Source organism: Onthophagus taurus, chromosome 6 (genome assembly GCF_036711975.1).
Source record: "Onthophagus taurus isolate NC chromosome 6, IU_Otau_3.0, whole genome shotgun sequence".
NCBI lineage: Eukaryota > Metazoa > Arthropoda > Insecta > Coleoptera > Scarabaeidae > Onthophagus > Onthophagus taurus.
Genome location: NC_091971.1, coordinates 2,673,812 through 2,700,260, shown reverse-complemented (window position 1 = coordinate 2,700,260; position 26,449 = coordinate 2,673,812). Strand labels below are relative to the sequence as shown.

Here is a 26,449-nt window from a genome sequence, read left to right as displayed (position 1 = left end):
TAGTGAGAGAACTAGATTATTGTATATTTTTATTGAGCTATAACGGACACTGCGTTCCCTATATTAGTTATACCAAAGTTTTTCTGTAATGTCAAATTGTTGCAAAACATGTTGCATTTTATGTGGAACAAAGTAAGATGGTTGCATCTAAAGTGAAGTTATAGTATAGCGTTTTAAAGTCGAACAAAGTCTTCTGGAAATTATAATTAAGGAAGCAAAACAAAACATTTTTAATTAATTATTATTAATGATTTATTATAAAAAAAAGTACATCAAAATTCGCTAATCATTTCCATTTTAAGTACTTAGAGCATTTCACAAAAAGTAAACAACTACAGGACAAAACACATGAAACGTTAGAATCTAACAAGATTCGCTCTCAAATATTGAGATAAAGATGTATGAATTCCGAAATATTTTGTTGAACACCTTCGTCTATAATATAATTGACCTTTATAAATTTTATAGTATAATTTAGTTTTTCTTTTGGTTCGCATAAAATCGGCATATCGGCAGGTAACGTTACATTATTTTCTTCTAATATGCACAAAATCGAATACAACATAACTCTACACAAAAAAGATTTTTACTTATCAACTACAAACATACAGACACATCACATTAATTAATTTAATTAACAAATTCATATAAATAGTGACAAAAAAAAACTGAGCTTAGATGATGACTTAAACTATAATAATTTACGATTTGTTCGTTTTGGAAAGATTTTGAAAAGTCATTATCACTGGATGTACTAAATTCTCATTTCCGATTATTGTTTACTTTAATTGTTTAATATTTGGTCCTTAATTTGAAATAGAAAATGAGTTAATATTGTTTTCTGTACAAAGAAATACATAAATGTAAAAATCTATACAAAAATAATATAATACATAAATCATTAAAAAAAGGGAGATTCTTAAATAATATCAATTGAGAATAAACTTATAAGGGGTAAATTAAAGCATTATGTAGCAACATAGTAAGAATTAAAACATTTTTGAAATATTTAAAAAATAAATAAAATATAAAAAGTTGGTTAATATCGTAAATAATACTATAATACATCATACATACACTATACATACAATATTAATGAGAATTATAGGCTTGTGATGCTTTTTTCTTCTTGTTTCCACTTTAATTTTTTTCAATTAATTTTATTAATCAATTTTATTAAATAGCATTTGTGTTTTCTTTCTTTTTTTATCACAGCTGTTATTTGTTGCAACTTTCCCTCAATTTCAAATTTTAATCAGTACAATTTCCAAAATTTTTTTTAGTGCTTTAAAGTTTAGTTTTAGATTTGGACGTTTTTCCGTTAGTTTCAGGTTCATCCGCCCGTTTTGGACGCAAAATAAAATTGAGATTATGCGCTGTATTCACTGCATAGTAAACGTTTGCGTTTTGTGGAAGAATCATTTCTTTATCAGGTAAAACTTGTGCTAATGTATACTCATCCGGACTTCCCTCCAAACATAATTTATACATCGCGTTTCGAATAACTTGCGGGGTCCGCTCGTTATTACTCAACATAATACTTTTATACAAAACAATCCCATCGGTTTCAACACTATCAGTTTCATAAGTAACCTTGATAATATAAAAATCGGGGTTACTTTTCTGCGAATGATTCGGACTACTTAATGTTCCTGTATTATTTACAACCATTAAAGAAGGTACTTGTAACTTTCCATTATTGTTATTTAACGTTGAAGTATTCCCCCCAGAATGAGAACTATTTAATGAAGTATCCAAAGAAGGCAAAGAAGAACTGCTGCTTGAATTGGACATTTGTGATGATGGACTTAATTTTCTATCAATGCTATTATGAGGCGAACTTGGCATACTATCAAATTCGCAATAAAATTGTGAACTATTCGAACTTGAATTACTGGCGATGGAATCATTTTTTTGATGACCAGTCTTTTTCTTATTTTTAATAACAGTGTTTGTTGTCGACGGTTCAATTTGACAACTTAATTGGTATGATTCCCTGTCATCTAAAACCAAAAGGGAATTAAACCAATAATCGAACACAACATCCTCAGATAATTGGTAAGCATTAGCGGCTCCTTGCAATAACTTAATCTGCGCTAAAACTTCAAATTCTTTTCTACGTTTATCGAAATTTATCAACCCATCCGAAATCGTATCAGGAATAGCTGTATCAATCATCGTTAAATCGGTTAAGAAAGTTCCTAAATACGGTATAGTCCCAAAAGAAATATTTGCAGTGTGAGTATTTTGTTTTTGAAAAACTTTCTGTAATTGTTTATCATTTTCGCCGACTGTATCAGCAAATTTCGCAGTACCCTCTCTCATTAATAACTCTCTTTGGGTCCATTGATTATTATCTTCGCTAAAAATCCTTGCTAATTCATCAAACAACTCAATTTTTTCTTTACTAATCGTTTGCCAAGTTTTTTGCAACCGATAAATCGGATTACTTTGTAACCCGCTTATAATCGCTTTTAAACTCGAGAAATTCTTTAAAACTCTCAATTCTTGAGCAATATCAATCCAACAAGTAATAATTTGCGCCCGATCCGATGCTTTAATATCCGGCTCCACCAAAATCGAAGAAATCACACGAAAAGAAACCGCATTAAATTGATTCACCGTTGCTAAAACGGTTGCGGCTTCGTGTGATCGAGATTTATCGCGTCGAGACCAAACTGCTCCAAGACATTGATGTGGTACAAGTTTTTTGAATAATTCCACATCCATACGAGTTAGTTGTTCGGCGAAATGTCTTACAGGAACATCTGGAAGTCGATATCTTTTCCATAAGACGATGGATTCATTGCAAAATTTTCGCATTGCAAACGCAGGTGGTGGATTTAATACTGGATCGACGCGAGGTTCCCGGCTGTATCTATCCAAGCGGTGACGAACTTTCGCTTCTAATTCAGTCGCTGGAAGTTGCTCCTCGCAGAAGTGAACGAGTTGAAGTAAAGCTGGATGATTTGGTGGTTCTTTGAAATCTTCTGGGTAACTATCTAACCATACGTGAAGTGCAGATATTAAAGTCCTGGAATTAAAAACAATTTTAAAAACATGATTTAAATGTGTTAAACTAAAATAAATCAAATTGCTTCCACGTCATTGCGTATCTCAGAAGCTATAAGAACTATTACATAAAAAAGTTTGATGTAATTTTTTTGGTCCTAATTTCTAATTGCTGCTAATTACATCTTGATCTCAATATAGCTCTATTTAATTTGTTCTTAATGATGATTAATATCTCTCAATGTCTTTCAATAAGTTTAAATAACTCTGAATTATTCTCCACTGCTTCAATTTCAATTCCTCTCAATAATCTTTAATACCTCACAATGATTTCTACTTTACCCCTTCAAATATTTTTCAACAATTTGGCGTATTAAGATTCTGCTGTTGCATTGCAGAGCGCAGTTGCTTTTTGACAGATTAAATGGGTTTCAAATGAGTTATCTGATTCCCACAAAAGTTTTAATTGCAAATATATGAATTGGACCGCGTTATACATCACTTGACTAAGCGACATTTTATTGTTTTTAGAGATTTTCATGCTGTCTAGTAGGTAAAGGTGCAAATGCAGAATACCGAAAGACCTAAAATACTATTTGTTTTAAAGGATAAAGCTAAGAAAGAAACTTTCAGTTGTCAATGTCAGCTTTAATTTCATTATTATATTCGTAATCTTCATAAAATAACCTTTAAAGTGGGTCCAAACTTGACGCATTTATCTCAAAAAACGAAATAGTTCGAACTTTCAACTTTTAATTTTGGCATATTTGTCAACTTCATAAAAAATCCTTTAAAATGAGTCCAAACTCGACATATTTAACTTTAATATTAATGGAAATACAATCACTTCCGGTTTGAAACGTCAACGTCAATTTTGACATATTTGTCATCTTCATTAAAAAACCTTTAAAATGAGTCCAACGATGACGCACTTATCTCAAAAAACAGAAAAGTTAGAATAAAAAATATAAACCCTAAGTTAGCAACAATGAAGATAGCAATTTAATTTTTAAATATTAATACCAACCTTAATTTTTTATTTTTTTTTTATTAATTTTTATTTTTGTGACAAATATTAAGACATTTTATAAAAATTAAGAATATGTCAAAATGACATTGACATTTCAAACCGGAAGTTGCTTATATCTCGAGTAATACTAGAATTAAACGTATCATGTTTGGACTCATTTTAATCTCCTTTAAAATGAGTTTCACGACGATTACAAATATGTCAAAATTGACGTTGACATTCTTAACCGGAAGTTGACCATAACTTCATTAATATTGAAGATAAATATGTCGTGTTTGTACTCATTTTAAAGGATTTTTAATGAAGATTACAAATATGTCAAAACTGACGTTGTCATTCTTAACCGGAAGTTGACCATAACTTCATTAATATTGAAGATAAATATGTCGTGTTTGTACTCATTTTAAAGGATTTTTAATGAAAATTACAAATATGTCAAAACTGACGTTGTCATTCTTAACCGGAAGTTGACCATAAGTTCATTAAGATTGAAGATAAATATGTCGTGTTTGTACTCATTTTAAAGGATTTTTAATGAAGATTACAAATATGTCAAAACTGACGTTGTCATTCTTAACCGGAAGTTGACCATAAGTTCATTAATATTGAAGATAAATATGTCGTATTTGTACTCATTTTAAAGGATTTTTAATGAAGATTAGAAATATGTCAAAACTGACGTTGTCATTCTTAACCGAAAGTTGACCATAAGTTCATTAATATTGAAGATAAATATGTCGTATTTGCACTCATTTTAAAGGATTTTTAATGAAGATTAGAAATATGTCAAAACTGACGTTGTCATTCTTAACCGGAAGTTGACCATAAGTTCATTAATATTGAAGATAAATATGTCGTGTTTGTACTCATTTTAAAGGATTTTTAATGAAGATTACAAATATGTCAAAACTGACGTTGTCATTCTTAACCGGAAGTTGACCATAAGTTCATTAATATTGAAGATAAATATGACGTGTTTGTACTCATTTTAAAGGATTTTTAATGAAGATTGTCAAAATTGAGGTTGACATTTTAAACCTGAAGTTGGTTATGATATAATAGAAGTCTATTCTGAGAAGTCTTATATTTTTAGAGAAATGAAAACGAAAATCCCACATTATTTATTTGTCGCTTAGTCAAGTGATCCATAACGCGGTCCAATTGTAATCTTTACAAAGAATGAAGTAGAAATTAAAGAAAAACAGTATGTACACAATTTTATATACCCCAGTTTCTCTTTACAACCTCAATTTAATCAGTTTCTTATAGCTTCTGAGATGCCAAAGTTGTTTCGGTTTCCTAAAAATAAACTTTATACAGTTTTTTGTAAGTAATGTTTCATACTTTTTGTGTTGTTCGTGATGATCTCCTTTTCCATTTACAGTGGCGGCCGATTGCGACTCGGAAAGTTCTTCGTACCGTTGTAGTAATAATTTTAACACTTCTTTCGGTGTCGAGAAGCTCCTGTACGTGGCCAAGAACACGTTTATGTAGGTGGTTTCTAGTTCTCCGTCGTCCGTTGATAAAGCTTCGACTAATTTTTTCAAAGTGCCGGCTTTTACGAATCTCACCCGTACTGTTTCCCATTCTAAATGTGATATTTCATCATCGGAATCCTGCAAATTAACAATAATAAAAAAAATTATTAAAATATCGATATAGAAAAGTTATAATAAATGTTATTTTAAAACAATGTGGTTTTTGCTTCTGAATTTTTTTTTAAATCCTTTTAAAAAAATTCAATGATTGTCTAGACATGATAAACTAAACAGAGACCCTATTTTAACTCAATAGGCTTATTGTATTCTCTTTTAAACCAAGTACCGCTACACATATGAACACAAAAACTTCCTTAGCGTATTTACTTGACTATTCTTTAGTAGGACGTGACCGATAGCTCAACAATAGCCCAAAAGATTATCACATTCCATCAGTCTTTCCCCGACAAATGAAAATATACAAGATCCGCACCAAGACGTTAAATTTAGCAATAAAAATAGATGATTTGTTTATCAAAAGCGAACGTTCTCTACCTACGTGTAGAAAATAAACCTAAGCGTGTTCCTATATTGGGCATTATAAATAGGCATTCGAAAATTTATGGTGTTTTTGTCCGAGGATTGAAAACAAAACAACAAATAATACAATAAGATTATAAAAGTTTTTCTGAGGATTTGTATCGTCGTGAAATTTCAAATTTCGTTACGGAACAAGTGTCTTCCATATGTTCTCTCTTGATTCTTGTTAAAGCGTTTTACGACGTAAACAGTGTTCGAGAAAACGAAGAAAAAAAGCGTAAACTAGAAATTCAAACAAACACTTCGATTGAAGTGAAAAAAAGAGGTAATTAAAGCGATTAAAGTCGAGCTAAATATTTCTAGGTTATCGAGAATCGCTTTCTCAAAGATTTGATGTGCTGTTCATTTCTTTTTTTATGTTATCACCTTGAAAATTGTTGATTTTAAAAAATAATTACTCAATTTAAGTTTTTAAGATAAGATTTAAAAAATCGTTTTGTTCGATTACTTCTTTTTTTAGAGATACCTCTTTCACCTTGAAGAAAGAATGGGAAAAACGTAAACAATTTCGTTAGGTACAAAAATAAAACGTAACTGGTCATTTCCGGCGCGGTGAACAACGTTATAGTGTAGTTGCGGCGGTGATACGCGAATTTAAATCACCAATTTCCTTTAGTCGTACGACGACGAAGTAGAATTGGAAGGGGAATCCTGTTTATTTGGTTCATTTATTGTGAAAAACAAAACAAGTATAATACTAAATCTTAGTTTAGGTTTTCTTTTTGCATTAAATTATTAAAAACCTTGTGGTTGAAAGTTGGTGATTTCGCAATATTTGTGTCGAATGATAAATAATGAAGAAAGATTATTTGAAATGAATTTCTCTTTGCTATCATAAGCGGAACGAAAAGTATGTTATTGTGAAAATTAATGTGATTAAATTCTTTAGTTAATCAAAGGAGTAAATTTTAAAACAAAACTTTACCTTTTAATCTAACATTTTAATTCAAGAATTTGCGTGGAATGTGATTATTTGCAATTTAAATGTACCATGAATGATTTATTTAAAGATATTAAGCTTAATATACTTTGTGAACTCGTTGCATGCGTTATGTTTGACTCAAAGTATTTTACGTTACAGTTTCCGTGGAATCTGTTCAAATAAGAAAAAAAAGCATTGTTATAAAAAAATAGTGTGCACTTTTATGCACGAAGTTTCGGTGCTACGACGACGTTATGGAAAATAAAATGATCACTACCTCCAGTGGATACAAAAGAGGCTATAAAAATGAGAACAACACTGAACACGATGAAGAGTTCTTCCACTTCACATCTTCTATATTGTCAATTTTCTACCGATTTTGCCACTTTTGAATTTGTTTTTGAAGAATACTACACAGCATGACATCAAAAGAGTTAAAATTAATTTAATGTTTAACGAAAATTTAAGTAATATTACAGTAAAAATTAATAATCTGAATGACAACGGAAGGATGTTCAATACACAACACGAATTTGATAATAATATTGATTCAACGATAATACACTGACAGAACAATGCTTTTTTGGAGTTCCTAGAAATATATAAAATTAATAAATTTATGACAGAAACTTCTTAAAAAAAACAGCGTGTGTGAATCCAATCTTCTCAAAACATTATAAGTCTAAGACGGTATAAAAATCATTTCCTTAACAACTAAAGATTGATTACTAGGGTCGCTACTCTTCATTATCCATTCAAATGGCAGAGAAGCGCGACATCGGACGATGAACTCGTGTTTAAAGTAAAGAAAGATTGTAAGGTATCACTTCATCGTGTAGAGCTTCCGAAAAACATGATAACTCGGAGCTCAACGTGTGAAAGAACATTTCGATGACGCATACACTTTAGTTATTTTGTTTCTATGTTATAATTATTTTAGTATGTGTGATTATTGTTGTAGGATAATATAATTTATCCATTACTAATTAAAAATAATTGATTATAAACTCCACCAAAAAGTTTATTAAACCTGCGGATTTAAACTTTCTGGGCATTACAACAAAAAGTTTCCCTAACGATCCGGATGTGTATAATCTGTTCAGACTTCCGCAGTTTCTGCAAACTTTCTACAAAAACCAATTGAAAATATTCCGCTAACAATTTTATTTTTAACAAAACTTTTTAATCCACTCGGTTCGGTGTTCGTTTGACAAAGATAAACCAGAACAAAACCTGATTTGTTAATTTAGCGTTTTACAAAATTGGAATTTCCACGACTTCCTTGAAGCAAAAGCAAAGTAGATAATGATCAAAACTTGTTTTTAGATAACATAAAAAAACATATTTTTTTAAATTTTGGATACTTACCGAGTGTGGAGAGGAAAGGCTTCTTGTAGGTCTATGATAACGTACTTTCTTAAGGTAAACCGTATAGAGAGCTCCATCTGCTTTCTCTTCGCCCCACAAACGCCATGTGGGCTGCTAGAAAAAAGCAAAAATATACTAGAAAAAGCAATTAATACTATCAAGTTATACATTAAAATAAAACTAACGTAATCAATTTATCAAGAAACACCACAATAATTTATTATTTTAGTCATAAATTAACATGAAAAATGTGTCACATTAAATATAGATAAGATGAAACAAAACATAATCTTTATTTCGTTATAAAAAAGATTCAAAAGATTATAAAGTAAACGAATTCCGAGACAAGATTTTTCTTAAAATTCAATAAACAAACTTCCGGTTTTGGATAAACAGATAAATATTCAGAGTTGGCATGTATTCAGATATTCGAGGAATCGTTCGATATCAAACTAGAGATTATAATTCAACGTTGAAACGACAACGTCGTTTACCCTTTTCTTATATAGGTCAAAAGGTTTTTAGTAAAACCTAGTCACAAATTGATTTATTTCTTCGAATAGAGATCTTGAATAGAACGTTGATTTCAAATAACTTTAAATTTAGATTTTAAAGAAATTATTTTGTGTACAACAAAAAAACCTCAATATAACGAATTAATACGGAGAAGGGAGTGAATGTACACTTTAAATTGTTTGAATGAATAATTTTAATGTACTAACACTAGATTAATTTCAGTTATAAAACTTCTATTACATGATATCTAACTTCAGGTTTAAAATGTCAACCTCAATTTTGACATATTTGTAATCTTCATTAAAAATCCTTTAAAATGAGTACAAACACGACATATTTATCTTCAATATTAATGAAGTTATGGTCAACTTCCGGTTAAGAATGTCAACGTCAATTTTGACATATTTGTAATCGTGGAAAATCCTTTAAAATGACTCCAAACATGATACGTTTAATTCCAATATGACCCGAGATATAAGCAACTTCCGGTTTGAAATGTCAATATCATTTTGACATATTCTTAATTTTTATAAAATATCTTAATATTAGTCACAAAAACAAAAATATAATAAAAATAAAATGAAAAATTAAGGTTGGTATTAACATTTAAAACTATCTTCATTGTTGCTAACTTAGGGTTTAATGTTTCTTATTCTAACTGTTTTGTTTTTTGAGATAAGTGCGTCATCTTTGGACTCATTTCAAAGGGTTTTTAATGAAGATGATGAATATGTCAAAATTGACGTTGACGTTTCAAACCGAAAGTGATTGTATTTCCATTAAAGTTAAATATGTCGAGTTTGGACTCATTTTAAAGGATTTTTTATGAAGTTGACAAATATGTCAAAATTAAAAGTTGAAAGTTCGCACTTTTTGGTTTTTTGAGATAAATGAGTCAAGTTTGGACTCACTTTAAAAGTTATTTTATGAAGATTACGAATATAATAATGGAATTAAAGTTGACATTGACAACGGAAAGTTTCTTTCGCGATTAAGCCCGAATGTGTCGCTTAGCTTTTAGCTTAGCATTTACACCTTTACCTACCAAATAGCATGAAAATCTCTAAAAACGATAAAATGTCGCTTAGTCAAGTGATGTATAACGCGGTCCAATTAAAACTACAACTACCGTCGATAATATTACTAGTATGACTTAAAAATATTTTGTTTTACTTAACAAAAATCGATGAAGTTAATTTTAACCGACTCATTTAAAATTAAATGCGATTTAAAAACACTCGACAAGCTTAACATAACTTCAAACCTTGAGACCTCTCAAGTACACTAGAAAACTATTATTAGTGAATCACCGTTACATGTTGTAGTAGCTATCCAACAAACAATGGATTTTCTTTATTTCGTTTTTTTAGTTTCATATTAACTTTTCGCCATTGTCAGCGGTTTAAGAAGAATAAACAAAAATCGCACAAAGGTTTGTTTAACAGTTTGTCTGCGTTTTCTCATAAAGAAATATGATACATTAGTATTTTTTGTTCTCAGAAGTTGAGTTACACGTGTGTTATTAATGAATAATTACAAATTGTTTTCTTTGAATATTTTTTTTGCAGAACATCAATTTCCTCGGTGTTATAAAAAATAAATGGGTCTCCTACGTAAAAGGAAATATAATCAATATTTTTTAATGTTTCGAACAATTATTTTAAGTGGCGATGTTTACTACTAAATGACGTCAATTAATACCGTCATAAATGAAATTAAAAATAAACTTTCATTGTTTTTTTGTTTTTTTTTCATTCATAAGTTTTTTAATTAATCAATAATGTTTAAATTATTTAATCAAAATCGTATTAAGTTATATTGCACTCAATCAAGTTTTACTAAAAGAAAGTTAAAGCTATCATTTTAAAGAAAACATTTTGTAAATAATAATTTCTGTGAGCTATAATTTTTCTTTTCAATTTCTTTGTTATTTGATGAGTCATTAACTTCGCTAAGTGCTAAAATACAAGTAGTGAAGAGGCAAAAGTTAAAGTTTGCCGTCACCCTCTGGACGACAACATAATGTAATTGGATAGGAGAGAGGTAAAGCGGGTGCCCCCAAAGCAGGAATGGCAATTATCCGTGTCACGGTGATGGGCAGTTGCTACTTCATGCATGAACTCAAACGTATACACGAAACCACTAAAGTTACTTTACCCACGATGATATTTTTAAAACCTCCCCAAAGACAACAATCACAACCTTACAAAATGTTTCCCATGAATATCATATCATAACTTTACGATTTTACCTTTTTTAATACCAAATCGAAAAATTTTATCTTCAACTACTACGTCGTAAAACTCATAAATCTACATATTTGCGTTCACATTAACGATCGTTAATTTCGATTATAGAATGTCGTTTTCTTCGAGTCTTACAATTTCATAATTGGAAATACATTCGAAACATGTTAAACATTAAACATTTCTTTTCGCTATCTCCAAGTTACATTTCGCACGTGCATAAAACCGCGCGTTACAATAAACGTGACTATTCTCCTCTTATTGTTATTTTTTCGTTCGCTCTATTTCACCGGAGCGCACGTGTATGTGCAGCCCGCAAAGTTGATTTCGTTTAAAACGCGTATTCCATTAATTAAAAGCCTCCTCTAAAACAGAAACAAATTTTATTCGATACACTCCACGTTTTAATAAACAAACCTGTGTTTTCATTCGACCAAATGTTATTATTATTAGTAGAAACATTCTAAAATTATTTAAGAGTGGGATGAAACCGATTAAATTCAACCACTTCCTGACAAGATGAGGAATGAAATTGCTAAGGCAGAGGCCGCTCCTTAAAAATGCTAAAATACTTCGCATTCCATGTCTGCACCGGCAACATAATTTATCTTTACGCGCATACTCAATTTCGCACGTGACTCCTAAATATAGTTAGGACGGTTATAATTGCTTGCTAATTGGCGAATCGCACTTCTACGTTTTCCATTCCCATCACCTCTAAAGCTCCCGTTTGCTAATAATTACGCACATTTTAACGTTTATCTCTATAAATAGGGTATTTTTTTTATTGTGAATCAACATTTAGCCGCAAAACGCGTAAATTATGACGCTAACAAGTTATTATGTGGTATTAAGGTTTTCCCGGAAAATATATTTAATTGATCAAAACCAAAAATACATTGATAATATAAGGCGTATTAAAAATATAAATTACGAACATATGAATATCTTAGATTTTTTTTTGTAACGCGTTAAATGAAATGAGATAATAAATTTTCTTTAGACATTTCTACGAATCGAGTCACTACACCGAAACATTCCTTAGAGTTACTTCTGCAACTCAACCATTGCGAAAAAGCATGTCACACAAGGAAAGCATGTTTTATCCGACATCAGCAGACCACTTAAATGCATGCTCAGTGTAATCTTTGTTAAATGTTAAATGCCATCTGTGTGTACTAAAAATTTATTAAGTATATTAAAATAAAAGATGTAAAGATTGATGGTTGTAAAGACCATTAATTTTTTTCAGGTAGAAATTGAGAAGGCAGGTGATTTCTCTTTGTATTTTTAGTTTCTTTTCCAGCAGTATTTTCAGGTATAATACAAGCAACACAAGAACAGATGCTTTTTGGAATAGATTTTTATCTGAGAGGTCGTGCTTATTGAATCGAATTAGATCTTTTCGGTTAACCAGCTGTCGTAAATCTTATTATAAGGTTAGGAACATCTGGAAAAAAATAAAATGATTTAAAATTAAATCGATAAAAATTTAATAAAAAATGATAAAACAAATTAGTCATTTGCATACTATGAAGTTTTCGTTATTAATCAGATTAATTAAAATATTTAAACTAATTTATTACCTTAGGTATTTATAAAAAATAAATGATAAATGTATGATAATAAATTTTTTTATTAAAATCGTTTATTTGTCCTTCCTACTTGCACTCACTTTTACATTCACTTTCACATATCACTATCAAGAAAAAATGGTAGTAATTAAAACCTACTTCTATTAATATCTATTAAAAGAAATAAGTAAAAAGAATGTGTTTACCCAAAATTAAAATCACTTGAAAATGTGTTATAAACAAAAATAAATTGAGCCTAATAAAATTTCATTTTCGTCATGAGTTGTCAAAGGTTAACCACAGCCGCAAAAATATGTGTAATAAATAAGTTATCACGAGTGACAAAAAGAAAAGGTCGTGGAAGTATCAAAAATAAAAAAATAATTCTGTTTTTTTTTCCAAATGTTGTGGTTTGTAAAATAAATATTGCGAATGCAAAGATGATAACATCTTCATCATCTGGTCATTTTCCAAACCGCTTCTAAATGATAAATTCCAATAAAAAAAATGGACGTAACGACTTACTTTTCGATGTTTCTCTAGATACAATTTTGTCTTTGGGCAAGCTGTTTTTGCAAAATCAGCTAGTTATTAGCTAGTCACTGTTAACCACAGTCTCATTTTGTAAATTTTGGTACTTCAAAAATATTAGGCGGATACAAGCATCTAGCAAACATATAGCAGAAGTGGATGATGTGCTAACTGATATACATCATAATGCAATGCCCACGGGTTAATGCCAAAGGTTAAGTACAATAACAATATTTATGACTTAAAAAAAAACTCATCAAGAGATAGAGAAATATCACGGTGCTATAAGAATAGTTTGGGGAGATGACAATTTCCAACAGTTTTCGAATTTGGTGCTACAAATATAAGCATCAAAATGACAGGCAGAATAATGAACATATATGAAGATCTTTGTGTAGATAATTACAATGAAGCAAAGGAAGTTTTGTACTCACAAGAACCGCTGTTAATACAAGGTGGTTAAAAATCGCTTTCAACCTCAATGCCAAAAGAAGGAATTTTTGGCTCTTTTAATGCTTTATGCGAGCGCAATCTACCCTGGATAATACCATGGAACATTTTTCTCATTAGCCAACTCTCAATTTTCAAATACTCGAAGCCATCAAATTAATACATGAAGACCTGAACGGTGGCGATCTTCTCACTCGGTGTCTATATAGGCACACTATTGCGCTACAACCCATAATGAGGTTGGCGTCTTCTACAACAGGACAAAATTGTTGGCCTTCAACAGTTGGCCAAAAAAATAGTTTTACGGAGTACAGAAAAGAGAAATTTGCAATAATAGTCATTTCATGCAGTCAAAAGGAATATCACGACTAATAGCAAAGAAGCTCTGAGTCTCAAACTATATCAATGTCAACTACTATGAGAAAAATAACATAGAAGTAATAGTTATCATAAGACTCTAAATAATATTTATTGCCTTTGCTTTGCATCAACATAACATTTACAAAAAAAACCTCTTCTCATTTTTTGAAGTACTTATACTTCAAATAAACAAAATTTAAGATGAAAATATTTTCCTTACCTTTATATACCATTTAGTTAAAGTCTTTTTATTCGCTTTCCTATTATAGCCCGTACACACACAAAACCTAAACTTGCCACTTTTCGGTGATTGATCCTTATTTCTTTCAGTACAACCCGCAACAACATTCGCAGAATTCGAATAACACTTGCCGTCATAAAATTTCGACTTTTCAGTTTGAAAAAAGTCCGCCTGAAAAGCCACAGTGGTCGAAGCGGTCGGTAACAACATTCTTCATTGACTCGTCAATGAGAATTCCCGCCGGTAAAGGTTCAGGTATAAAAGGTTTTTTTTAAATGGAAAAAGTGGTCGTGTCGCGATCGATAAAAACGAAAACGAACCACGCGATTCGATAAACGACAGACGCCAACCAACTCCGCCTTCGCGTTTCGAACGCGACTGAACCCAAAATCCAAAACAAACCTCCTCGAGGAGTGAGTAATTGTAAAAGCAGTGGGGCGCATGCGAATGTTGTGTTTCGATGCGAATTGTGTGGTTTTACTTTGGTCTTTTGGACTGGATGTTGTGATGATTAACTTTTATATTGATGATAACAAAGACATTATGTGAAATGAAAAATAGTTTTTATATGATTAAGATCTGACAAATATGTTTTAAAAATGTAATCATAAATTGCTTCCACACCCCATATTTCTTGTTTATCTACAAACTCACCAAAATTAATTTTAACCCAACCCATAAAAAAATCTGTTAAAAAAACTCCCCTAGGAAATCCTTGCCGAAGTAAGAAATTTTAAGGTCTAGTGTGAACGAACCTTCGAACGCCATGAATCCCAAGTCCCTTCGTACACTCGATGCTATATTTAGCTCCAAGGGGTTGATGGTTCCCCCATCAGAGACGTACAACAACCCCCTAAAACGGGGGATTGATGAAAACGTTCCCGTAGGACCACGTCGACTAAAATCCACTGCAGATGGCAGAGTAAAAGAGATAGACATAGAAAGGCAGGTATTGAAGGGGGAAAATGGGACGGGTAAAGTAAAGAGGAAATGCGAGATGCGGGAAACCGGGAAATTTGGGGAGGAAATTTAAATCGATATAGGAAGCTAAAATGATGATTCACACAAAACGTTAAGGTGTGAACTTAAACGGGAGCCTAATTAAATGAAACAAACAAATAAAGTTTTTGTTTAACAATTATAAAACAGGTGTTTTGTTTTAAAATAGAAGGAAATATTAAAAAAAAATTGTCGAGGTTAAACTGAAGATTACGTCAGAATTGTATAATTTAAAGTATTCGGAAAATGTTGACCTGTCGGAAAAAAAACGAAGATAACAGGGACTATTTCCGTTCCGTTCAATGACGTATTTAAAAGGTGGTAGAAAAACAGTTTTTCAAAATAAAAAAAAATACAAAAAGCTAAAATTACAACATCATTTCTTAAAAATTCCCAACAACATTTTTTACGACAATAAATCGATAAATCTAGGTTAAAAAAATAAGCGATTTTCCGATCTATCTGTATGGAATAATAAACACGCGGAAGTCGTGAAAAACAAAGCGACAAGAATTCCGATTCCCACAATTCCGGAATCGTGGCCCGCGCATAATTTTAGCCGTGTCAACGTACTTAAAGGGCGTTGACGACGTTTCGAGAGGTGTGTTCCAGTTTCTACGCTCTCAATAGAATCTATAGTGATGAAGGGAACGATACTGGAACGCGCCCAAAAACCATAACTCAACTTTGTTTTCAACTGAAAGAGCTCTTTAACAGGGTTTAATGTTATACGATACTTTATGTCTTTATACGTTTCATGCCCCAAAGGAAATTTACTACATTTAAACAAGATATGTCCGGGAATGTGTTGAAGCAAAGATAATATTAGACTACATTAATGATGCTAAGGAAAAAGACGTCATTAAGGAATGATTGGAAGCTAAGAAGATATTGAGAGTGCTTAGAGAATATAGTAAGGATTGTAATGATGTTAAGGAAGATGATAAATGATCTTGAGAGATGTCATCTGACTTAATCTTGATATAGTTTTGCTATTTATCTATATTTATTATCTTCTCCTTCAAGAAGATTGCTCATTATTGTTTAAATTGACATTGCGATTTTTCTTTAATTCCCAATTTTTCATTCCTTTACCAACTTTATGATTTTTATCTCGACTTATTACTTTTATTGAATCAAAAAAATATATTATATCCCAATTTCAGTACAATATCTTCCCTTATCTTTACAATTAACAATAAAAAACAATAACAATAGGTATAGATATAAAGTAGAAAAAGATTAAAAGATAATTTTAATTCGTTGGTGTAACACTAACAATTGTAGGATTGTTTCCAAAAAAAGAAAACGTTTGTAGAATCCCCCAATTTAAATCGATAGGGTTGCAAAATCGTAACAAGTAGTAATAGTTACGAAGAATACATTAGTAACTCGATACTTACAAAACACTCATCCCATTCCGCTGGCAAATTATTATCACACGTGCAATATATCTCCATTGGGAACATTTAAAAAACTCGAAACTGACGCCACTATAAACGATAACTTAAAACAGGAAATACTATCATAAAAAAATTCATTCATCTATCGAACGATATAGGTTATAATAAAGTTAGATCATAAATGCCCCGCCTGAAAACGAGGGAACAATTAACGGTCTTGTTCGGGATTAATTGAACCAATTAAGTTATCGGGTTTAAAAGTCGTAGAAGCTTTCTTCCAGTTGTCTGTTATGTGGAAATAACGGTGAAACAGGGGTCGAGGTTGCTTAATAAATTGATGGAGAGGTTTACCGAAGTGAATTGCTATAAAGTGCATCTAATCTTGTTTCTTCTTCGACGTTAAAAGCTGCACTTAGAAACGATATAATGAGCAAAGTGGTTTTGTAATTACTTACTTCATTTAAAAGCCAATAATAAAATTGAATGGAACAGTTTAAAACATAAAACCGTACAGAAATTTTTAAATGTCAATTTTATGGGTTATAAAATAATCAAAATGTTAGAAAACAATGTTGATTTTTGATACATGAGTTTGATTATGAATCAGTTTGTGCTATGTTCTGGAATCTATCAAGTACAAACTTAGGAATACCCAAAAACTATTGATCTGCGTTCTGGAATCATTTAACCACAAGCTTAGCTGCTTAAGCAAACTTGGAATTGCAGAAGAACCTAATTCCAAAATAGCAGTACTTTGAAAAGCCAAGAGTTTAGTAACCATGTGACTTTTGGATCAGAAAATCATAAGAAATCTTCACATTGCATTGGAAGATCAAGACATTGTTTTCTTCAAAAGTGCCATATAATAAAATGAGTGTAGACCATTTTTCTCTTAAAACAGGTTTTGAGGTTATATAACATTAAATTGTTAATTAACTTGATAATAAAACATACTTACCTCCTTGTCATCAACTTTACCTATTTTTATTTAAATGAAACATTATAAATTAAAAAGTTCATAAATCATGTCCTACAAACAGGTTCTCTATTCACAGTTTAAACGTCTAAATTAGAAAATGCCAAGGTTAGAACGAAAAAAAGTCCGCAAAAAGAATTTGACACAAAAATTAAGGTATTCAATAAACGTCCAACCAAAAAGATTTAGTTTTTTGATTCAAATAAAGTACAAAAACTTTCCACTTTCACTGAATACATTTCGAAAATTAAATTACCGTTTGTTTGATTCCCCTGTAATCATAAACAACAATACCATTTCTTAATAATCCAAATTGTAAATAGTAATTACAATCTCCTCTCAATTCTTTTCGCAAATACAAGAAGTTGTTGCAAGAAGTTACTTTAAGAAAACGTAACGTGAGAGAGAGGTTAGAAATGTTCGCACATAAATTAATCGGGAATTTGAGGTTAACGGACACTAAGACCATCTAAAGCAATAAATTATTGTTTTAATTATTGATTGGAATAAATTAGTTTAAATGTAAATGATACTGACCAAGCTATCTGCATCGTTCATTTTTCTTCTTCATTTTCGCGAAAGTCCGCCCAGCTGCGTCGAAACTTTTCCATCCATCACACCACAAAAAACTCAACGATAAAGTTTTTTCATAAATAAAACGATCAAACACCTTTCGCACCGTGCTTTTCCGTTCAAATCATACTAAAACATCTTCAAGGAAACTCAACGAAAACTTTTTATATTCGTAAAACAATTGAACTCGAACAGCTGTCAAATGTCTTATTTACCGATTAAAGCGACCTCCTACGTAAATATGATTAAATGTTTTTTATAATTACAATAACAAACCGTACGAATATGTGATGTTTGATGTTAAACACTAGATAAGGGAGTGATGTTTTCTTTCAATAAAAAAACTTTTGAGAGACTTTCTCTTCCTGACATCACGTTACGTACATTTTTTGCAGGTTTGCCAACTTGAAACGCGCGTATTATTTTTCTTTCTATTAATTTCAATTGTGTATCAATAGATGGTGGCACTATTTTAAAATTTGTGTTTTATGAAGATTAATTTAGATTTAATCGAATAATTAATTAATTAAATAATATTTTTTTTATGTTTATTGTTTTGTATTTAAAGTATCACGACTTTTATGATTAGAAGATCTTTTATTGATGAAAATTTATATAAATTATTATTACTGATAGATGGCGCCATTTTTTAATTTTTATTTATAATTTAAAAAATTATTTTTATAAATTACTTTATGACTATAAGGGATGTTATTAAAAATTTAGGATATTAAACACTGAAATAGGTATATAATTAGAATTTATTTGGTGAACCTAACCTCACAAAAATCTTAAATCAAATTAACCTAACCTAAAATTTTTTTAGAAAAAGTGAACTATTTGCAATAAAATCTTTAATGTAATACTGTTTATAATTATGGAAACTGTAGAAAAAGAAGACGAGGAAAATGATTTTTACAAAAATGCCGAAAATTATTGGGCTGAAATACCAGCGACTGTTCAAGGAATGCTGGGTGGATTTGGTCATATATCCCGCGTGGATATTCAAGGGTCAAAGCAATTTTTAAAGCACCTCTTCCAATTAAAAAAACCACCAGGAAAAACATACGCGTGTGATTGTGGGGCAGGAATTGGAAGAATCACAAAATATTTATTATCGAATATCTTCGACAAAGTCGATTTAGTAGAACAAAATTCTAATTTTTTAGATCAAGCTAAAGAATATTTAGGACCAACCGTTTTAAGTAAAATAGGAGAATTTAATCCATGCGGCTTACAAAATTTTTCGCCTGAACCAAACAGATACGACATCATTTGGTGTCAGTGGGTTTTAGGACATTTAACTGAAGAAGATTTAATTTATTTTATACAAAAATGCAGGTAATAATGTAGTAAATATTGGTGAATTTGAAATGTATTGAAATTTAAACATTTTTTTTAGTGAAAGTTTAAGAGAAAATGGAGTGATTATTATAAAAGAAAATGTAACTTCTTCGGGTGCAGTTGAAGATGATGAAAAAGACTCCTCAGTTACAAGACCTTTTTCTATGTATATGGATATATTTAAAAAAGCTAATGTGAATTGTTTTAAAAAAATAAAACAAACTAGTTTTCCAAAAGAATTATACCCTGTATACATGTTTGCGTTACGTAAAATCACTTAAATAAACTGTATTTATTTACATTTATTGTTTTAATTAATCATTATTAACTCTTGTATTTAAAAATTTATAAATAAAAAATGATTGATTAAAAAAAGTTAGGTTATGTTTTCCAATAATAAGGTTCATTGTTCATTGTACAATTTTAAAAATAACTATTTAAACTGATTGTTACGGGATAACACCTCAGTTGAAGTTGAAAATACTTTAACACTAACACCGGTAAGTAAAACGATTAATTTGAATATGTAAATAAACAACGATTAGTGATTAAAAGTCTCCTTAATATAACATATCTTTAAACTTTGTCTCTTTAAAAACGATCATGACTGGCACTTTTATCCCTGTTTATTATAAAACTCACAGACAACACTTGAATTCCTTGATAAATATTTTTTGTATAATATTTCTTTTGGTGGGAGTAAAAAACTTTCACTGTTACTTATCTCTCCTGTATACGTTTAAACTCACATTCCCCACCTAACGATGCTCCATTTAGAAAGGTTCGACTTTTATTAATCTATTTATATCAACAAATTGGTTAAAATCTTTTTTAATTCCAGCCCGTATTGTGATACGAAAATGTATGGAAGAGCGATTGCCTCAACAAATAAAGTAAGTTTATAAAAATCTTTTTACTTTAACATATGTTTAATTAAATTTTAGATTTTAAGACCAAAATTGTTCAACTTGACACGAGCAGAGACCAGTATTCTTCCTTCTTTCTTAAACGCCAGAAATGTTTCTCAAAACTTACCAAGATTACCCGTTCCAGCCCTCAAACAAACCCTTGATAAATTTTTATTAACCGCTAAACCACATTTGAGTGACAAAGAATTCGCCAGCACAACAGAATTAATTAAGAAATTCTCTGATGAAAATGGAATCGGAGCGAAACTTCAAAAATATCTCGTTGAAAAAGCGAAAAGCACTGAAAATTGGCTTTCGGAGTGGTGGTTACACTCGGCGTATTTAGATTTTAGATACCCTGTAATCATTCATTCAAGTCCGGCTTTAGTTTATCCCATTGAAAATTTTAAAACTGAGCATGAACGACTTGTTTACTCAGCGAGGTTAATCTTGGCTGTTATGGAATATAAATTATTAATCGATAAGTAGGTAATATTGATTTTTAAATATTTTTTAATTTAATTTTGTGTTTTAAGTGATAAAATTCCTACTGATATGATGGGTAAAGATCCTTTGGATATGAATCAATACAAACAAGTTATTGGAACTTGTAGAATTCCAGGGTTGAAACGTGATAAATTAGAGTATTATCCTACCTCAAAACATGTTGTGGTTATGCATAATAATCACGTAAATAATTTTTTTAAATTTGTTTAAGTAAAAATAATAACTATGTATTTGGTTTTAGTTCTTTAAAGTGCATTTATTTGGCGATAACAATCAACTTATTAGTGAAAACCAACTGTTACAACAATTACATGATATTATGGAACAATCTGTTGCAACAGCTCCTCCAATTGGAATTTTAACTTCTGATAGTAGGGATAATTGGGGGAAAGCTTATCAACAATTAATTAAAGGTAAATTAAGGATGATCTTCTTTTTCTTTTACTGATGGCGTCAGATAAATCTTGTTCCTATTCCTCCATCCACTTCTTCCACTCCCTCTGGTTCCTGGCTAATTCTTTTATATCTGCTAGAGTCTTCACTATCTTCTTCCCAACTTCTACTATTCTAACCTCTCACTTCTTTCTAGATCTTCCCCTTCTTTTTTTATCCTTATTCTTTGCTTCAAATACCTTTTTTACTATTGTGTTATGTTCCATTCTAATTATGTGGGCGTACCAGTTTAGTTGTTTTCTCTCTATTTTGCTGATTATCTCCTCTTAATCTACTCCCAGCCTACTACTTCGTCTTTGCCACTATTTTCCGTAAAAATTTCATTTCCAGTGCTGTGATCTTTCCTTCTTGTTTATCTTAGAGTGTCCATGATTCACTAGCATATGTTAATATTGGAAGTGCCACCGAGTTGTACACTTTCATGTTATCTTTTTATCTATCTCCTTCTTCCCAAAAATTGTTCTGTTTAGAGTATGATATACTTACGCTGTTTGTTTTCGTTATTCTTACATTTACGTCTAAATCTATCCTTCCATCTTGTGATGTTATAAAGCCCAAGTACTCATATATTTCTTTCAGGTTATTTCTTATTTCCTTTTTATTTATTATCACAATTTTACATTTATTTACGTTCAATTCTAGGCTCATCTTTTCAATTTCTTCTGTCCATATATCAACCAACTTTCTTGCCTTTTATGGTTCTCTGCTATCAGCGCTATGTCGTCAGCATATTTGTAAATGATCTATTTTTACTGTTCGATATGTATTTGTTCTTGTTCTTGTATTTTTTATCATTCTGTCCATTAATATTATAAATAACAAGAGGCTTAAGCTATCGCCTTGTGTTATTCCCTTGCTCATTTTAAAAGTTTTTGATGTTTTTCGCTTCATTTGTACTATGCCTTTGACTTTCCTGTACAGGTTTTCGATTATTTTTGTTAGTTTTTGTAGTACCATTAGTTGTTCCAGACACTTCCATATAATACTATGGTTAACCATGTCAAAAGCTGCTTTTAGATCCACGAATATTAGGTGTAGTTTATTGCCCGTCTCTACTTTCCTTTCAAACTTTTCTGCATAAAAATCCGCCCATAAGTCCAGAATTTCCCTTGTATTTGTCTTTATCTCGTTGTTTTTATCTTTGACGTCTTTTATTTGTTTCCTTTAATCTCCCTTCAATTTTCTTATTTAATTCCAGAATTTCTTGTTATTTAATCCGTATATTTCACTTAAGCTTATTCCAAACTCTTCCCAACTGTTCTTTTTCGCCTCCCTTATTCCATATTCTTAACTATATCTCTATTCGTTCTATAGTTTGCTCTATCGTCTTACGAATTCGTTCTTACAGTGTCATACAGTGTGTCCTCTTTCTCTAATTATTATATTTTCTCATTCGACATACCTCCATAGCTTTATTTCGCATTATCTCATTAAAAATTCTCCTCCTTTCTTCCAGTGTTAAATTGTCTGTTTGTTCTAGTTTTTGAAATTCGTTGTTTGTTTTTTCTTGGTATTTTAGTCTTTCTTCCTCCTGCCTTAGTTTACGGATATTATATTATCGGATATTATTAATAGTTGATGACTGCTATCCATGCAAAAAGTCAAGGCACTTTAGAGATAGATATCTTCGCAACCGTTCGATAAAAAAAATTACGACAAAGTTTGTTGTAACCACTGAACATTTCTACGTAAGATATGTCAATTTAAAAATGTTCGAATCTACGATTTTCTTTTTATCGCGAGTTAAATGAAAAAAGTACTCGATTTTTTACGGTACCGGCAACTTTGCGATTTTTTTTCTCGAAAACTATCATACAAAAAAATTTGAATTTTGAACAGGTGGTAGCCTGATGTGTTCTTAATGAGTGACATATTTTATTTTTTCGATATTCCATACAGTTTCGCGGAAAATCGCGGTTTCGTAAGACGCCGTTATGTCGAAAACGGCTGGGTGGATTTTCTCGCGGATTTGACCAAAATATGTCAAATAATGTCGGTTGTCGGATTCCGTTATCAATTATTCAAAATTAGAGCTTCCTAATTTTTTAAGAGCGATTTAATGGAATTACAAATTAAAGAGAAACAGAAATAAGCTCTGCGGGGTGACGGGGGTTCTGTCCAATCGAAACAGATGGTGCGTCCCAGACAGGACGTCGCGCCTTATTTCTTTATGTAGGTAACATAAAGGCGCGACGTACTGTATAACAGCGAAATAACTGCATCCTACTAAACGGCGATTTTCCGCGAAACTATATGGAATATCGAAAAAATAAAATATGCCCCACAATAAGAACACATCGGCTTACCACCAGTTCAAATTTGAAAGTTTTTCGTCAAATAGTTTAGGAGAAAAAAAATAGCAAAGTAGACAAAGGGCCATGATTTTTTGCACGGATAGTACTCTGTGGTTGGTTCCCATTTCTCCTTCTGCTTCAATCTTTAGTTTCAACCACATAGTTTCTCCAAACTATAAGTCGTTTATTTGACAAAATTCCAAACTAAGGATGTAAATAACATTATTTTGTTAAAATTGTTTTTATTAAGATCCTGAAAATGAGGCGAGCGCAAAAGAAATACAAAAATCTTTATTTTTGGTCTGTCTCGATGGGCCGATGTCTCCACTTCCTAATGAAAATAGAAAGACCATTGCTGGGAGACAATTATTACATGGAGGTGGTAGCAAGCAAAATGGTGGTAATCGTTGGTATGATAAAACGATACAGGTAACTTTTTACGAGGTTATCAATGAATATAATTTTGTTATTCCATATTTAGTTTATTATAGGGCAAGATGGGTTGGTTGGGTTAAATTATGAACACTCGCCAAGTGAAGGACAACCTGTTGCTGTTATTTCAGATTACATCTATGAATCTATGTAAGTTTCGGACTAAACTCATTGTTTTATCACCTTCATGGGTATTTTTAATTTTGTAGTAAAAAAGAATCAGGTAAAGGTAAACCTGATGTTCCTTATAATAAAATACCAGAACGTCTTCCATTTAATGTAAATGATGAAATACAAAAAGCAATTTTAGTCGCTTCCAAAAACGTTGATGAGTAAGTTAATAAAAACATTTAAACATTAATACTTTAAAATTTTCTTTTTTAAGACAAGCTGATGGATTAGATTTATTCTGTCTTCATTTTGATTCGTTTGGAAAAGATTTTATTAAATCACAAAAACTCAGTCCGGATAGTTTTATTCAAATCGCTTTGCAATACGCGTTTTACAGGTAAAGATAAAATAAAAATTATTTTCTATTAATAACAACATTTTTTAGAGTACATAAAACACCCGGGGCTCATTATGAATCAGCAGCAACCAGAAAATACGCACATGGCCGAACAGAAACGATTAGATCTTGTTCGATTGAATCCATCGATTTCGCAAAAACGATGTTGGACAACACAAAAAGCAACGCTGACAAAGTAACCGCTTTAAGAAAAGCTATTGATGGGCACAAAAAGTATACGGTTGAGGCTATGAATGGGTTTGGAGTGGATCGTCATCTTTTGGGGTTAAAATTGGCTGCTATGGAACTTGGTGAAAAAATTCCTGAAATTTATTCCGACCCAGGTTATGTTCGTAGTGCACATATGAGGATTTCAACGAGTCAAGTAGCGACTAAATGCGATGGATTTATGTGTTTTGGGCCTTTAGTACCGGATGGTTACGCTTGTTGTTATAATCCACGCCCCAAAGATATTAATTTTGGAATTTCCGCTTTTACCGCTCATCCTGATACTTCAGCTGTTAAGTTTAAAGATGCTTTGGTTAACAGTTTAAATGATATGCATGATATTCTCGCGAAAACACAAAAATCAAAAATGTAAATGTGGATTTGAACAAAATATATATTGAAAATTGTGCCTTATTTGACGAATTTGATGAATTTTAATGATATGTTATAAATGAGATGTATTTTATTAATAAATTTTTTATAACTAATTTCATTTTATTTATTTAGTATTAAAAAAAAACTCATCACTCCTGTACTGTATCTTTAATAATAAAATAAGAGGCTAAGTCGACAATAAAAATAATTAAAAATACAAATTGCAATACTTCAAAAAAAAGAACGATAGTAATTGTATAATAAAAATAGTAAAAGCAAGGAATTACATTTTTCTTTTTTTGATTTTTTTACAAAAAAATGTATCGGAATTTGTTGTCTCTTAAAACTTAAAGTGAATTTTTATTTAATTGAACACTATGCTCGTTTCGTATCTGATAAAACCCTAACAATACATCCAACTCCACCTACATTATAAGCTTTTTCATGCCAAACCAATAGGTGGCCACTACTTCCTTCCGAAGGCATCTCAAAACCTTTATAAACATATTTCATTAAAACATCTATTAATTCTATGTTCAATGATTGCACAGCTTCTTCTATTTGAGATGTTTTTATTGCAAGGAGGACTCTTAATGTAAGACTTAGTGCATTATCCTGAAAATGTTATATATTTATTTAAAAACTTATCTAGAAATTGATAAGAAAAACAGGAAAAATTTTTTTGTACTCACTCTGAGTGTTTGATTTTTTGACCCCAATGGAGCATTTGTTAGTACTGTTCTTAAAGCATCAATATGTTTTCCTGTAAGAAAAGAGTTAAGGAAAGCTATGCCGGTTATAAAAAAGGCGATTTCTCAAAAACTGATTCAAATTTATGATAAGTTTTAAAAGGATATTTGCTTAAAAGGCCGATTATTTCACTTTCATCGGGTCCTGTGGGCCCCCCTTGGTCGGCATCTTCTTCTTTAAAATTATCCTCGTTGTACTGATCGACATCGATCTTTCTAAACGCTGAACTTGACGTGTTTTTTGCCATTTCGTCTTTTAATTGTACATAGGAAAACTACACCCAGTTTTGTAGGTTAGTTATCTGTCATCGTGACGTCAGACAAACCTAATTTGCAGATTTTGCAATACTGACAATAGCATAAATTAAAATT

The 26,449-nt window shown here is 30.9% G+C and overlaps 4 protein-coding genes across 8 annotated transcripts; 2 read left to right on the top strand and 2 right to left on the bottom strand.

Moving 5' to 3' along the window:
• Window positions 1-225: 225 nt before the first annotated feature.
• LOC111424715 (Ral guanine nucleotide dissociation stimulator-like) lies at window positions 226-18,674 on the bottom strand. Of its 4 annotated transcripts, none has more exons than XM_023058352.2 (4): window positions 18,244-18,674; window positions 8,411-8,524; window positions 5,387-5,658; window positions 226-3,034 (listed from the first exon to the last, which is right to left on the bottom strand). In XM_023058352.2, the coding sequence occupies exons 1-4, from the start codon at window positions 18,262-18,264 to the stop codon at window positions 1,288-1,290; spliced, it is 2,154 nt and encodes a 717-aa protein (XP_022914120.1). In that variant the 5' UTR covers window positions 18,265-18,674; the 3' UTR covers window positions 226-1,287. The 4 variants fall into 4 exon arrangements, with proteins under 4 accessions (XP_022914120.1, XP_022914121.1, XP_022914117.2 ...); XM_023058353.2 differs by having other exon boundaries at window positions 8,411-8,521; window positions 18,244-18,673; XM_023058349.2 differs by lacking the exon at window positions 18,244-18,674 and adding an exon at window positions 14,308-14,713.
• Window positions 18,675-19,056: 382 nt separating this feature from the next.
• On the top strand, window positions 19,057-19,924 carry LOC111424776 (N-terminal methyltransferase). The gene is made up of 2 exons (XM_023058451.2): window positions 19,057-19,620; window positions 19,682-19,924. Exons 1-2 carry the CDS (start codon window positions 19,157-19,159, stop codon window positions 19,902-19,904), a joined length of 687 nt encoding a protein of 228 aa, XP_022914219.2. The 5' UTR covers window positions 19,057-19,156; the 3' UTR covers window positions 19,905-19,924.
• An 89-nt stretch (window positions 19,925-20,013) lies between these two features.
• Window positions 20,014-25,441, top strand: LOC111424775 (carnitine O-acetyltransferase-like). 2 transcript variants are annotated; one of them, XM_023058449.2, is made up of 10 exons: window positions 20,014-20,123; window positions 20,465-20,516; window positions 20,568-21,016; window positions 21,068-21,221; window positions 21,280-21,451; window positions 24,036-24,214; window positions 24,267-24,367; window positions 24,427-24,549; window positions 24,603-24,725; window positions 24,774-25,441. In XM_023058449.2, the coding sequence occupies exons 2-10, from the start codon at window positions 20,484-20,486 to the stop codon at window positions 25,324-25,326; spliced, it is 1,887 nt and encodes a 628-aa protein (XP_022914217.2). In that variant the 5' UTR covers window positions 20,014-20,123; window positions 20,465-20,483; the 3' UTR covers window positions 25,327-25,441. The 2 variants fall into 2 exon arrangements, with proteins under 2 accessions (XP_022914217.2, XP_022914216.2); XM_023058448.2 differs by lacking the exon at window positions 20,014-20,123 and adding an exon at window positions 20,276-20,404.
• Window positions 25,442-25,481: 40 nt separating this feature from the next.
• LOC111424758 (Actin-related protein 2/3 complex, subunit 5) lies at window positions 25,482-26,394 on the bottom strand. The gene is made up of 3 exons (XM_023058422.2): window positions 26,186-26,394; window positions 26,021-26,093; window positions 25,482-25,943 (listed from the first exon to the last, which is right to left on the bottom strand). The coding sequence occupies exons 1-3, from the start codon at window positions 26,323-26,325 to the stop codon at window positions 25,704-25,706; spliced, it is 453 nt and encodes a 150-aa protein (XP_022914190.1). The 5' UTR covers window positions 26,326-26,394; the 3' UTR covers window positions 25,482-25,703.
• Between the last annotated feature and the right edge of the window lie 55 nt (window positions 26,395-26,449).